We start from the raw sequence: 13,751 nt of genomic DNA, 5'->3' as shown, positions 1-13,751 counted from the left end.
TTTGTCATTTTTTTTGGTGCAGTTTTGTCTTATCCTGCACCCAGGAGGCTGTAATATCTTATGGTGTTGTCAAAATTAACCGAGATTGTTCACAATTCACTCAGCAACAGAGCTCACTTGTTTAATAGCTAGTTCAAAGGCAAATTCATAAAATGGTACATTGAAATATCTGACTGAAGGCTTGTTGGACCAATACCCAGAGTTAATGGACCAAATACAACTTTTGCTGCAGGCCTGGACACCTTTTGGAATGCTGAAGACCAAATGAGACTTTTTCTTGCTTTTTATAATTCTCTCAAGATTGCAGAGCCTTGACTGTTTGCATTTCCCTGAGACAGACAAACTAGGTGAGTAGAGACTCCATCCAATGTTATAGATGGAGACAGTCTCTGTAACATATAAGAATCTGTTTTACATTTTCACAGTACCCTGATACTGGAAACCAGGTGAGTCTGAGATCTTAGTAAGCAATATACATTGTCAAACCAAACAAAGATCTAGCTAGGGGCAACTTGACCTATTTATAGGGAACATGAAAGTTAGAAAAATAAATTGGCGTAATGAACTAAAAAAACAATTATTTGGTAAGAAACTTCCTTGAGAAAGCCACATTCATTATAGTTACAGTATATAATTTACAGGAAAATTCATCATTTAACTTACTCTGTTTGGAGGATTTGATTGTTAGCTCCTTCGTTTCTTTCATTGAAATTTTCTTTCCTGCTATTTCATCATAGATGGCTGATAAATATTCTTCTGGTAGATCTTTGCTGTCATTAATTCCTCTATTCATCTTAATATATTGATCTTTCGTCATTTTATTCTTCACCTTTTACAAATAAATAAAATTACATCTAAACAGTTGCAGAACTCCTTATCTCAGATATGAAATTTATTAATAAACTGCTTCAGTTGCCTTATTTCTAGGCACAGTTCTCGATAGATCAAATGTATAGCATTGCGTTATCGTGGACAGGAGTATCCATGGCTTACATTCTAGTAAGCGTTGTTATCAACTGATTTCTGACACAGACCATATAAAAACATTGCAAAAATATTCAGGAATAGACAATGTGGTGCCCTGGTCCTACTCCACTATACTATTAAGGCAGATCTGACTGTGATCTCAGCTTCAATTTTCTCCTTGTTCCCAGTAAGCTTCAATTCTCTACAGTCTAGAATCTATTTATCTCTACCTTGAAAATACTTGATGATTCAGTCTATGGGGAGAGAATTCAAAAATGTCTTCCTCATCTCCTTATTTGGAAGCTCTATCTCCGATTCTAGATTTCTTCCAAAAGGGGAAGATTGCAAATGATCACCTACCTCTCTTCTAAATTCCATTCATAATGAAGGAGTGGTGATCTACAAACGTTTGTACTTCCAAGTTGGAATGATGTGTGACTTGGAGAGGATTTTAGTGATGTTGTTTCTTCTACATATCTGCTACCCTCAACTTTTCTGTTGGTATATATTATAGCTCAAGAGGTACTGCTGCAGAATACTAGGCAAATAACAGCCATGCATTTCATCAGTGTTACACACTGCATCAACTATGTGGCAACAATGGTGTTAATGAGAAGGTAAGGTAGTTAATGGTGGGCTGCTTTGTTCTGGACTATGCCTAACTTTTGAGCATTGTTGAGACTGCCTTCATATCCAGCCAATTGATGAGCGTGCCATCCTGCTCCCGAGTTGAACCCTGGGCTGTCAGGAATTGACATCTAGTATAGGCAAGTTCTCCTGCTGCCATACCTGTTCAAATGCTAAGGGGAGTCACTCTCATCTCACCTGATCAATTTAACTCATTGATCTATTTTTTTTTATCTTGAATCTCACAAAATTTCCATGAACTGTCCCCAGTGCACAAGTTCTCTCCTTAAATATGAGAACTGAGATCCTACAGCTGTAAGACCCAAGGGTTTCTCCATACATAGGACAGACCAGACTACTGATTTGGAGAAGGTAAAAGTTGGGAGCCTGTGTTCCATGATAAACTCTTTGTGGTACTCATATGCAGTGGTTTTGTAACTTCCTTGTTCCCCTGACCTGGAACAGTGAATGATTAAGTGTTGACTGTCTACCTACCAAGAGACTTGCCCTCTGTGATCCTGACCACAATTTACATACCGCTAAATGCTCTGATTGCCACAATCAGCAAACAAGAAACACCCTATTCCAATGCCTTTTAAATCATTGTCTGGGACTTCAATCAGGCAGGCTTGTTTGAAGAAATTTCTGACCATTCATTATCAACTATCACCTGCAGCACCAGGGGCCTCAACACGCACAATGATTAGGAATGCCTACTGTTCTATGCCTAGACATTATTTCCGTAAATCTGAATCTTTGGCTGTCTTCCTCTTCCTACATGCATAGAGGCTAAAGAGCAGGGCTCCAGACACAAGGACAACGAAGAGGTGGTCTCGGAAGTCTGAGGAGCAGCCACTGGACTGCTTCAAGTTGGTGGACTGGGCCATTTTCAAGGAATCAGAGGATCTGAATGAATACATCACTGTTGTAATGGACTTTATAAAAACAGTTGTAGATGAGTGTATCCCCACTAAATCATTCAGACCATTCCCTTACCAGATGCCCTGGATGAACAATGTGATCCACAAAAGGGCCAGAGCAATGGCATTCAGGTCTGACGATCAAATTAAATACAAGAGGTCCAGATATGATCTCTGGAAAGCCATCTCATGTGTGAAGTGGCAATTCTGGACCAAACTTGAAACACTGCAGGATACTTGCCAGCCCTGGCAGTGCGTGAACACTGTCACTTCCTACAAGCAGCATAGGTGACAACAAGGCTTTGCACCCAGATGAGCTCAATGCCTTTTATGCAACACACATCAAAGTTGCTGGTGAACGCAGCAGGCCAGGCAGCATCTCTAGGAAGAGTTACAGTCCACGTTTCAGGCCAAGACCCTTCGTCAGGACTAACTGAAGGAAGAGTGAGTAAGAGATTTGAAAGTTGGAAGGGGAGGGGGAGATCCAAAATGATAGGAGAAGACAGGAGGGGGAGGGATGGAGCCAAGAGCTGGACAGCTGATTGGCAAAAGGGATATGAGAGGATCATGGGACAGGAGGTCCGGGAAGAAAGACAAGGGGGGCGGGGAACCCAGAGGATGGGCAAGGGGTATATTCAGAGGGACAGAGGGAGAAAAAGGAGAGCGAGAGAAAGAATGTGTGTATAAAAATAAATAACTGATGGGGTACGAGGGGGAGGTGGGGCATTAGCGGAAGTTAGAGAAGTCGATGTTCATGCCATCAGGTTGGAGGCTACCCAGACGGAATATAAGGTGTTGTTCTTCCAACCTGAGTGTGGCTTCATCTTTACAGTAGAGGAGGCCGTGGATAGACATGTCAGAATGGGAATGGGATGTGGAATTAAAATGTGTGGCCACTGGGAGATCCTGCTTTCTCTGGCGTACGGAGCGTAGGTGTTCAGCAAAACGATCTCCCAGTCTGCGTCGGGTCTCGCCAATATATAGAAGGCCACATCGGGAGCACCGGACGCAGTGTATCACCCCAGCCGACTCACGGGTGAAGTGTCGCCTCACCTGGAAGGACTGTCTGGGGCCCTGAATGGTGGTAAGGGAGGAAGTGTAAGGGCATGTGCAGCACTTGTTCCGCTTACACGGAAAAGTGCCAGGAGGGTCCCTTAAGTGTAAGCTGAACAAGTGCTACACATGTCCTTACACTTCCTCCTTTACCACCATTCAGGGCACCAGACAGTCCTTCCAGGTGAGGCGACACTTCACCCGTGAGTCGGCTGGGGTGATACACTGCGTCCGGTGCTCCCGATGTGGCCTTCTATATATTGGCGAGACCCGACGCAGACTGGGAGACCGCTTTGCTGAACACCTACGCTCTGTCCGCCAGAGAAATCAGGATCTCCCAGTGGCCACACATTTTAATTCCACATCCCATTCCCATTCTGACATGTCTATCCACGGCCTCCTCTACTGTAAAGATGAAGCCACACTCAGGTTGGAGGAACACCACTTTATATTCCGTCTGGGTAGCCTCCAACCTGATGGCATGAACATCGACTTCTCTAACTTTCGCTAATGCCCCACCTCCCCCTCGTACCCCATTTGTTATTTATTTTTATATACACATTCTTTCTCTCGCTCTCCTTTTTCTCCCTCTGTCCCTCTGAATATACCCCTTGCCCATCCTCTGGGTTCCCCGCCCCCCTTGTCTTTCTTCCCGGACCTCCTGTCCCATGATCCTCTCGTATCCCTTTTGCCAATCAGCTGTCCAGCTCTTGGCTCCATCCCTCCCCTTCCTGTCTTCTCCTATCATTTTGGATCTCCCCCTCCCCTTCCAACTTTCAAATCTCTTATTCACTCTTCCTTCAGTTAGTCCTGATGAAGGGTCTCGGCCTGAAACGTCGACTGTTCCTCTTCCTAGAGATGCTGCCTGCCCTGCTGCGTTCACCAGCAACTTTGATGTGTGTTGCTTGAATTTCCAGCATCTGCAGAATTCCTGTTGTTCAATGCCTTTTATGCTCGCTTTCACCATCAAAACATGGAGGTACCTTCACAAACTCCCACAGCCCTGATGACCCTGTGATTTTAGTTTCTAAGGCCAATGTGAGAGCATCTTCAGGAGGGTGAACTCATGGAAAGCATCCAGCCCAGATGGGGTACCTGTCTGAGTACTAAAGATCTGTGTTGATCAACTGGCTGGAGTGTTCACCAATATCTTTAGCCTCTCACCTCAGCTGTCTGAGGTATCCACCTACTCCAAACAGGCTTCAATTATACTGGCACCTAGGAAGAAAGTAGTAATCTGCCTCAATGATTATCATCCAGTCGCACTTACAACCACTGTGATGAAGAGCTTTGAGAAGTTGGTGTTGAAACATATCAATGCCTGCCTGAGAAGTGACTTGGATCCACTCCAATTTGCCCACTGTTAAAACACATCAACAGCAGATGTCATTTGAGAGGCTCTCCAGTGATTACTGGAGCAACTGGATAGCAAAGATGCATATGTCAGGATGCTCTTCTTTGACTACAGCTCGGCATTCAGTACTTTATTCCCATGAAGCTGATCAATAAGCTTCAAGTCCACAGCTCAATACCTCCTTCTGCAACTGGATCCTCAGTTTCCTCACTTGCAGATCCCTGTCAATTCAGATTGGCAACATCTCCTCCACAATCTCTATCAGTACAGGTGCACCACAAGGCTGTGTTTTTAGCACCACCCCCTCCCACTCTACTTATGACCTTGGCCAAGCACAATTCCAATGCCATATTTAAGTTTGCTGATGACTCCACTGTTACTGCCCAGATCCAAGGTGGTGATGAATCAGCATATAGGACAGAGAATGAAAATCTGGCTGAGTGCTGCCACAACAACTTCAATGTCAACAGAATTAAGGAGCTGATTATTGACTTCAGGATGAGAAAACTGGAGGTCCATGAACTTGTCCTCATCGGGGGATCAGAGGTGGAGAGAGTCAGCAACTTTAAATTCTTCGGTGTTTGCATTGAAAACAAACTTGGTTAATGTACCTGCAATTTGCCTAAGCTATTAAAATAGTTTGTAAATCGTTGAGGCCCCAGCAGTGACACCAATGGTATTCCACAATATGCAGCTTGTGAATATGAAAATTAACCATTCACCCTATTTTCTGTAAGTTAGTCAGCCTTCTATCCATGCTAATATACAATCTTCAATACTATGACCTCAAACCTTATGCAGATATACACTACATATCCACTGGTTATCCTAATCTTGCCTTTTCATTACATGTTTAATAGATTTGTCAAATAAGATTTTTCTTTTATTAAACCACTGTATGCAGATTCTGCCTGACTGCATATTTTTAAATGTTCTTCCAGTAGCTTTTTAAAAAAATGAACCAGCACTTTCCCAGTTACAGCTGCCAGACTAACTGAGCTATAGTTTCTTTGGTCATTCTCCTTCCTTGAATCGGGGCTTACACCTGCAATTTTCCAATCCATTGGGATCTTCCAGAATAAGGAAATTTTGAAATGCCACAACTAATGCAACCCCATCTCTGCAGCGACTTCTTTTAAAACCCAAGGATAGCCATCAGATACAAGTGACATGACAGCCTTTAGTCCCTTAGTGTGCCTGGTACTGTATTCTTTCTCTACTGATAACTGTTTTAGTTTTTCCCCCTTACCTTTCATTTTCTGCAGACTTTTAGTATCAACCAATGTGAAAGTAAACCAAATATGTATTCAGTCTTTCCCCTTTCCCTGCTTCCCTTTACTGATATCTCAGTTTCATGTTCTAAAAGGGTACAATAATTTTTTGGTTTTAATTATATAATTTTAGTAGTCCTGTGGTCCTTACTGTGCTTTTATACACTTGCAAGAAAATAAATAGAACATTTTGTTTTCTTTCTCTCCAGGTAAGACATACAAACTCCTTACAGACAATACTGGGAATTGAACTGTAGGTGAACTGCCAATTGTTCATTTTTTCTTAACTGCCTGGCCACCACCAAAATGTGTAACCTTTTAACCTTTATCATTCCTTAAATTCCTCAGATACAGAGGGATCATTTTTTTCCTCTGAATCCTTATTTCTTAATAGCATGTGTTGTTATTTAGAATTCTGGATTATCTCCATGAATGTAGCCTTTGTTTATTTGCTAACATTTCTTTTAATCCATTTTCACAGTCCACTTTAAATAACTCTGAAGTCATACCTTTGCCAGTGTCTTAATTTAAATTTAGGATTTTATTTCTGTGCATACATACTTGCTCATGTTGTGTTGTGGCACTGAACAATTTACGATCAAATACTGTTTAAATTCAAGGTGGCCAATTTGGCTGAGGCACTTAAACAGCTGTAAGTGAATTTGGAATAATTGTCACATTAATCTGTGTTGTACGAAGAGCAGCAGAACAAATTAAAGAAAAATGCATTGAAACAGCATCATGATCTAGTCAAACATTTTTGAGGTTGCAGTACTTAGTTTCATGCTCAATTGCAAATAACTCAATTAAATATATTTTAATTACATGTGATATAGTTATGACTAGGTTGTTAATTTCTTAACAGCCTAGTGATAATCAACGATCTTTAACAAGAATGCAACCACTTTTTCTTTGCATTTCATGACATTACCTATAATGTGTCCCACTTTTCAATATCCCCGTACTGAAAAGGTACCTATTTGCTTCCAGGCTTTCTTTCTAAACATTGATTACTGTTTTGGTTACAGATATCCTTTGGATCAGCAGTCCCCAACCACCGGGCCGCGAGGAAATGATATGAGTCAGCCGCATCTTTCCTCATTCCCTGTCACGCACTGTTGAACTTGAACATAGGGTTGCCAACTGTCCCGTATTTGCCGGGACATCCTGTATATTGGGCTAAATTGGTTTGTCCCATATTTCCCCCACTAAGGTACAGCGTTCCTATGAAACCTTTCGTGCCGAAATGGTGTGAAGCGAAGTAGCAATTACTATTAATTTATATGGGAAAAATTTTTGAGCGTTCCCAAACCCAAAAAATAACCTGACAAATCATACCAAATAACACATAAAACTGAAAATAAATAACACTAACATATAGTAAATGCAGGAATATGATAAATACACAGCCTATATAAAGTAGAAATAATGTATGTACAGTATAGTCGGGAAGATGAAGGCAAAACTGATTTATGGGGAAGAAAACCAGTACGTACGTGCATGCGCACATCACATGCGCACACAGGTGCCCGTGCAAGGCTTCATGGTCATGGTAGTCTTTCCAGGGGTAAAGTGTCCCGGGATTTGACTGCTACTTTTGTCCCTTATTTGGGAGTGAGAATGTTGGCAACCCTAACTGTAAAAGACATGTTGAGGTGAGTTTAACACTCCTCTCCCCCCCCACCCCTGGTCCACTGGTCCGCAAGAATATTGTCAATATTAAACCGGTCCACAGTGCAAAAAAGGTTGGGGACCCCTGCTTTGGATGATTTGAAATGATGAATTTCTTAAGCTTGGATAGTTTTATTGATCATTATTTTCAATTTGTATTCTTCTTGCAATTCAGACTAAATTCTCTCTGAAACTTCTGGTGAAAATATAAGATTATAAACCCAGCATAAAATTCATGAACAAGAATTAAAAGCATCCTAAATATCTGCACTATATATCCAGATCTATTTCACAGCCTGAAAATACAGACCATATCTACTAAAAATATTTCAATATACCATATTTTTTGAATGATTTCAAAAACATGTTTTCTTCACTTTACCTGTGAGCTGTGAAGATCTGTTGTCAGCATAATGATAGAATATGCTAAGACGTATGCAGTGTCTGCACTTGCAAAAAGTGTTTGTCTGAAAGAACAAAGTATTAATTTAAACAAAATTTTACAATTTCAAGTGCATTACTGCTCAATGCAACCACCATATTACTTGTTAGATTAACAACAGATTACGTCATTCTTATTCAGAGTTGTAATTTACCCTTGGTTGCACTCCAGATATCTGGCTGCAAATTTTTCCATTAATCGGTCAATTTTCTGAGCTTCTCCTGGCAGACGGAAACCCTCCAAAAACATACGGAGAGCTGATACAAAATCTTTCGAAGAGAAGTCCAACTGATCCACATATGCGTACATGACTTCTTTATTAAACTTGTCATTATCTCCTACAAATTCACCCACTTGTGTCTAAATAGAAAAAAAGAAAAGAGTTCTTTAGAGACATCCATATTTGCAATAGAATAATTTGCAATTTACAGTGGAAGTTTTTTTCAAAAGGAGTATTGCATTTCTTTAATAGATCTTGTTCCTTACATCCCACAAAGATCTGCAAGACAGTAGTTATGTCATATTGGTGAAAACGTAGATTTAAAAATGAGAACTGTGTGTTTCTTTAAAGGGTTGGGTATTTATGGCCAGCTTCATGTACCATCTATTGACAGAAATGGAATTGAACTATATAGTCAAGTTATGTGGTACTGAGTTACAGATTGGCTGGATTGGACAAGAATAACATGCTTTCATCCTACCAGTAAAACTGATTGGAGAATGCTAGAACAAGCCACCACCCTTAATGCTTACTTATTACTGACAGTAGTTTTGTTAAAATTATGTTTATCTTACACATACAGTAGTAAGACATGAATCATGAAATGATAACCATAGAATATTCACTCCCATGCTGGTGCTTTGAAAGAGCTATTCAATTAAACCCTATATCCACACAAAGTTAAAGCCACATTCCCATTGTGTCAACTGTACTTCGCAAGCACCTTTTGAAAGTCTATGTTCACAACATCAACTGCGTTATTCTCATCAAAACTCATTAATTCCAAGGATTAACTGTTTTCACTTTTGGACTGGGTTCAGTGAAAAGTCCAATGGTGGAAGACAAGTGTCCAAAGTTCAAAATTAATGTATTACCAAAGCATGTTACCATATGCTACCTTAAGATTCATTTCCTTGCAGACAATACTCAAAATTTGCTTTTTCATTTTCTTGCAACTCCACTAATCAACAGCAGGAAAAATGAGAAATACAACAGAATTTCTTAAAAATTATACCTAACAAACAACCAATATGCAAAAGACGTATTGTAAATAAAAAAATAATACTGAGAATATGAGTGGCAGAGAGTCATTGAAAGTGAGTCTGTAGATCGTAGATTCAACTCAAAGTTGTGGTGAGCAAAGTTAGTGCTATATAGTTAGTTAGTTACATGTTAGTAGGGAAGTGGTGTTAGGTAAATTGAAGGGATTAAAGGCAGATAAATCCCCAGGGCCAGATGGTCTGCATCCCAGAGTGCTTAAGGAAGTAGCCCAAGAAATAGTGGATGCATTAGTGATAATTTTTCAAAACTCTTTAGATTCTGGACTAGTTCCTGAGGATTGGAGGGTGGCTAATGTAACCCCGCTTTTTAAAAAAGGAGGGAGAGAGAAACCGGGGAATTATAGACCAGTTAGCCTAACATCGGTGGTGGGGAAAATGCTAGAGTCAGTTATCAAAGATGTGATAACAGCACATTTGGAAAGCGGTGAAATCATCAGACAAAGTCAGCATGGATTTGTGAAAGGAAAATCATGTCTGACGAATCTCATAGAATTTTTTGAGGATGTAACTAGTAGAGTGGATAGGGGAGAACCAGTGGATGTGGTATATTTGGATTTTCAAAAGGCTTTTGACAAGGTCCCACACAGGAGATTAGTGTGTAAACTTAAAGCACATGGTATTGGGGGTAAGGTGTTGATGTGGATAGAGAATTGGTTAGCAGACAGGAAGCAAAGAGTGGGAATAAACGGGACCTTTTCAGAATGGCAGGCAGTTACTAGTGGAGTACCGCAAGGCTCAGTGCTGGGACTCCAGTTGTTTACAATATATATTAATGACTTAGATGAGGGAATTAAATGCAGCATCTCCAAGTTTGCAGATGACACGAAGCTGGGCGGCAGTGTTAGCTGTGAGGAGGATGCTAAGAGGATGCAGGGTGACTTGGATAGGTTTGGTGAGTGGGCAAATTCATGGCAGATGCAATTTAATGTGGATAAATGTGAGGTTATCCACTTTGGTGGCAAAAACAGGAAAACAGATTATTATCTGAATGGTGGCCGATTAGGAAAAGGGGAGGTGCAACGAGACCTGGGTGTCATTCTACACCAGTCATTGAAAGTAGGCATGCAGGTACAGCAGGCGGTGAAAAAGGCGAATGGTATGCTGGCATTCATAGCAAGAGGATTCGAGTACAGGAGCAGGGAGGTACTACTGCAGTTGTACAAGGCTTTGGTAAGACCACACCTGGAGTATTGTGTGCAGTTTTGGTCCCCTAATCTGAGGAAAGACATCCTTGCCATAGAGGGAGTACAAAGAAGGTTCACCAGATTGATTCCTGGGATGGAAGGACTTTCATATGATGAAAGACTGGATCGACTAGGCTTCTACTCGTTGGAATTTAGAAGACTGAGGGGGGATATTATTGAAACATATAAAATCCTAAAGGGATTGGACAGGCTAGATGCAGGAAGATTGTTCCCGATGTTGGGGAAGTCCAGAACGAGGGGTCACAGTTTGAGGATAAAGGGGAAGCCTTTTAGGACCGAGATTAGGAAAAACTTCTTCACACAGAGAGTGGTGAATCTGTGGAATTCTCTGCCACAGGAAACAGTTGAGGCCGGTTCATTGGCTATACTTTCTGAGTCTACTAAGCAAGTGGTGCTGCTGGAGCTGACAGTCCCATGGGAAGATAGCTTGGAGGAGGCCTTTGAAAGGAAGCTCTCCAAGTACGCAGGACTGGTCAGCAACTGTCAGCAGGCTGGATGGAGAGCGAGGTGTCTTCCAGTGGAGGTTGGTTGTAGGGGATTCGTAGTTCGCTCTTTAGTTCGAGCCTTCAGCATTTTGGGCATCGAGGGAGAGAGGAAGAGGAGAGCCACCCGCAGTACCACCGATGCGGCAGAGAGTGCCTCAAGATGGCTGTGGCTCAAAAGAGGGCAGCCATGGGGTCATAAGTAGCCAGCCATCTGGACACAAGCTGGGGTCTGATCAGCCCCGGCTGGGTCACCTGGAGGAGGTTGCATGATGTTGAAAGACCCGAAATACCCGATGATTCCAGGAACATCACTGAAGATGTGTCCAGAAGCATCAATAGATGTATGTACACAGCAAGAGGGAGTTCGATATGGCCCTTGTGGCTAAAGGGATCAGGGGGTTTGGGGGGGAAGGCTGGTACAGGGTTCTGAGTTGGATGATCAGCCATGATCATACTGAATGGCGGTGCAGGCTCGAAGGGCCGAATGGCCTACTCCTGCACCTATTTTCTATGTTTCTATATTTCTAAAGTTATGTATGCTTACTCAGCACCTTGATAGTTGTGTATTTTAAGAACTGTTCCTGAATCTGGTGATATGGAACCTAAGGCTTCTGTACCTCCTACCAATGGTAGTAACAAGAAGAGAACATGATCTGGATGATGGAGATCTTTGATGATGGATACATTACAAAGAAGGCACAACAGTGCCTCTACTTTCTTAGAAGTTTGCGCAGAGTTGATACGTCATCTAAAACTCTGATGAACTTCTATAGATGCACAGTATCCTGACTGGTTGCATCATGCCTGGTATGGAAATACCAACACAAAATAATCTGCAGATGCTGGGATCAAAGCAACACTCACAACACGCTGGAGGAATTCAGCAGGTCGGGCAGCATCTGTGGAAATGATGAGTCAATGTTTCGGGCCGGAACCCTTCGTCAGGAGGGAAGGGACAGAGGCCCTATAAAGAAGGTGGGGGGAGGGTGAGAAGGAGAAGGCTGGTAGGTTCCAGGTGAAAAACCAGTAAGGGGAAAGACAAAAGGGTGGGGGAGGGGAAGCAGGGAGGTGATAGGCAGGAAAGATGAAGGAGGAATAGGGGAAAACACAATGGGTAGTAGAAGGAGGGGGAACCATGAGGGAGGTGACAGGCAGCTGGGGGAGGGGGCAGAGTGAAATAGGGATAGAGGAAGGGAGGGGGAGGGAATTACCGGAAGTTGGAGAATTCTATGTTCATACCAAGGGGCTGGAGACTGCCTGGACGGTATATGAGGTGTTGCTCCTCCAACCTGAGTTTAGCCTCATCATGGCAGTAGAGGAGGCCATGTATGGACGTATCTGAATGGGAATGGGAAGCAGAGTTGAAGAGGATGGCTACTGGGAGATCCTGTCTGTTGTGGCGGACGGAGTGGAGGTGCTCGACGAAGTGGTCCCCCAACCTGCGTCGGGTTTCACCGATGTAGAGGAGGCCGCACCGGGAGCACCGGATGCAATAGATGACCCCAACAGACTCACAAGTGAAGTGTTGCCTCACCTGGAAGGACTGTTTGGAGCCCTGAATGGTGTCAAGAGAGGAGGTGTAGGGACAGGTGTAGCACTTACGCTTACAGGGATAAGTGCTGGGTGGGAGATCCGTGGGGAAGGACGTGTGGATAAGGGAGTCGCGGGGGGACCGATCCCTGCGGAAAGCAGAGAGGGGTGGAGAGGAAAGATGTGTTTAGTGGTGGGGTCCTGTTGAAGGTGGCGGAAGTTGCGGAGGATAATGTGCTGGATCCGGAGGCTGGTGGGGTGGTAGGTGAGGACAAGGAGAACTCTGTCCCTGTTGTGGTGGTGGGAGGATGGGGTGAGAGCCAATTCCCCAGAACTGAAAAGCCTACAAAAAGCAGTGGATAAAGCCCTTCCCACAATTGAGCACACTTGTAAGGAACAGTGTCACAACGAAACAATACCCATCATCAAGGGCCCTCACCATCTGGGCCATACTCTATTCTCACTGCTGCCATCGAGGTGGTAGTACAGGAGCCTTGGGTCCCACACAAGGTTCAGGAACATTTATTACTCCTGAACCATCAGGCTCCTGAAACAGAGTGGATAAATTCACTCACCCCAACACTGAACTGATTCCACAATCTATGGACTCACTTTCAAGGACTCTACCATCCCGTTCTCAAAATGATTTAGTGCTTATTTATCTATTATTATTTGTTCTACTTCTGTATTTGCACATTTGTTGTTTGTAGTTTTTCATTGATTCTATTGTGTTTCTTTGTACTTAATGTGAATACAAGGGTTATTACTATCAGAGCAAAAATGATTTAGGAAATATTTGGTAGCAATTCTCAAAATCACTGAGGCTTTGGGACAGTAAATAAGAACAGTTTCTATAGATAGAAATGCAAAACATGGGATGAACATTTAAGGTGACTGCTGAAAGAACTGCAGTGGCAATCAGTTAATCAGTACAGCCAGTTATTTG

The 13,751-nt window shown here is 42.5% G+C and overlaps 1 protein-coding gene across 3 annotated transcripts in view; it reads right to left on the bottom strand.

Moving 5' to 3' along the window:
* Positions 1–13,751, bottom strand: part of arfgef1 (ADP-ribosylation factor guanine nucleotide-exchange factor 1 (brefeldin A-inhibited)) — a 211,943-nt gene that overhangs the window by 70,548 nt on the left and 127,644 nt on the right. For all 3 annotated transcript variants that reach the window (XM_072254182.1, XM_072254192.1, XM_072254197.1), the window contains 3 exons: positions 8,459–8,664; positions 8,245–8,329; positions 664–829 (listed from right to left, as the gene is read on the bottom strand). In XM_072254182.1, coding sequence (XP_072110283.1) covers positions 664–829; positions 8,245–8,329; positions 8,459–8,664 — 457 coding nt within the window. The remainder of the gene's footprint in view (positions 1–663; positions 830–8,244; positions 8,330–8,458; positions 8,665–13,751) is intronic.

This window comes from Mobula birostris, chromosome 1 (genome assembly GCF_030028105.1).
Source record: "Mobula birostris isolate sMobBir1 chromosome 1, sMobBir1.hap1, whole genome shotgun sequence".
NCBI classification, from domain to species: domain Eukaryota; kingdom Metazoa; phylum Chordata; class Chondrichthyes; order Myliobatiformes; family Myliobatidae; genus Mobula; species Mobula birostris.
This window is presented reverse-complemented; position numbering and strand designations above follow the sequence as displayed.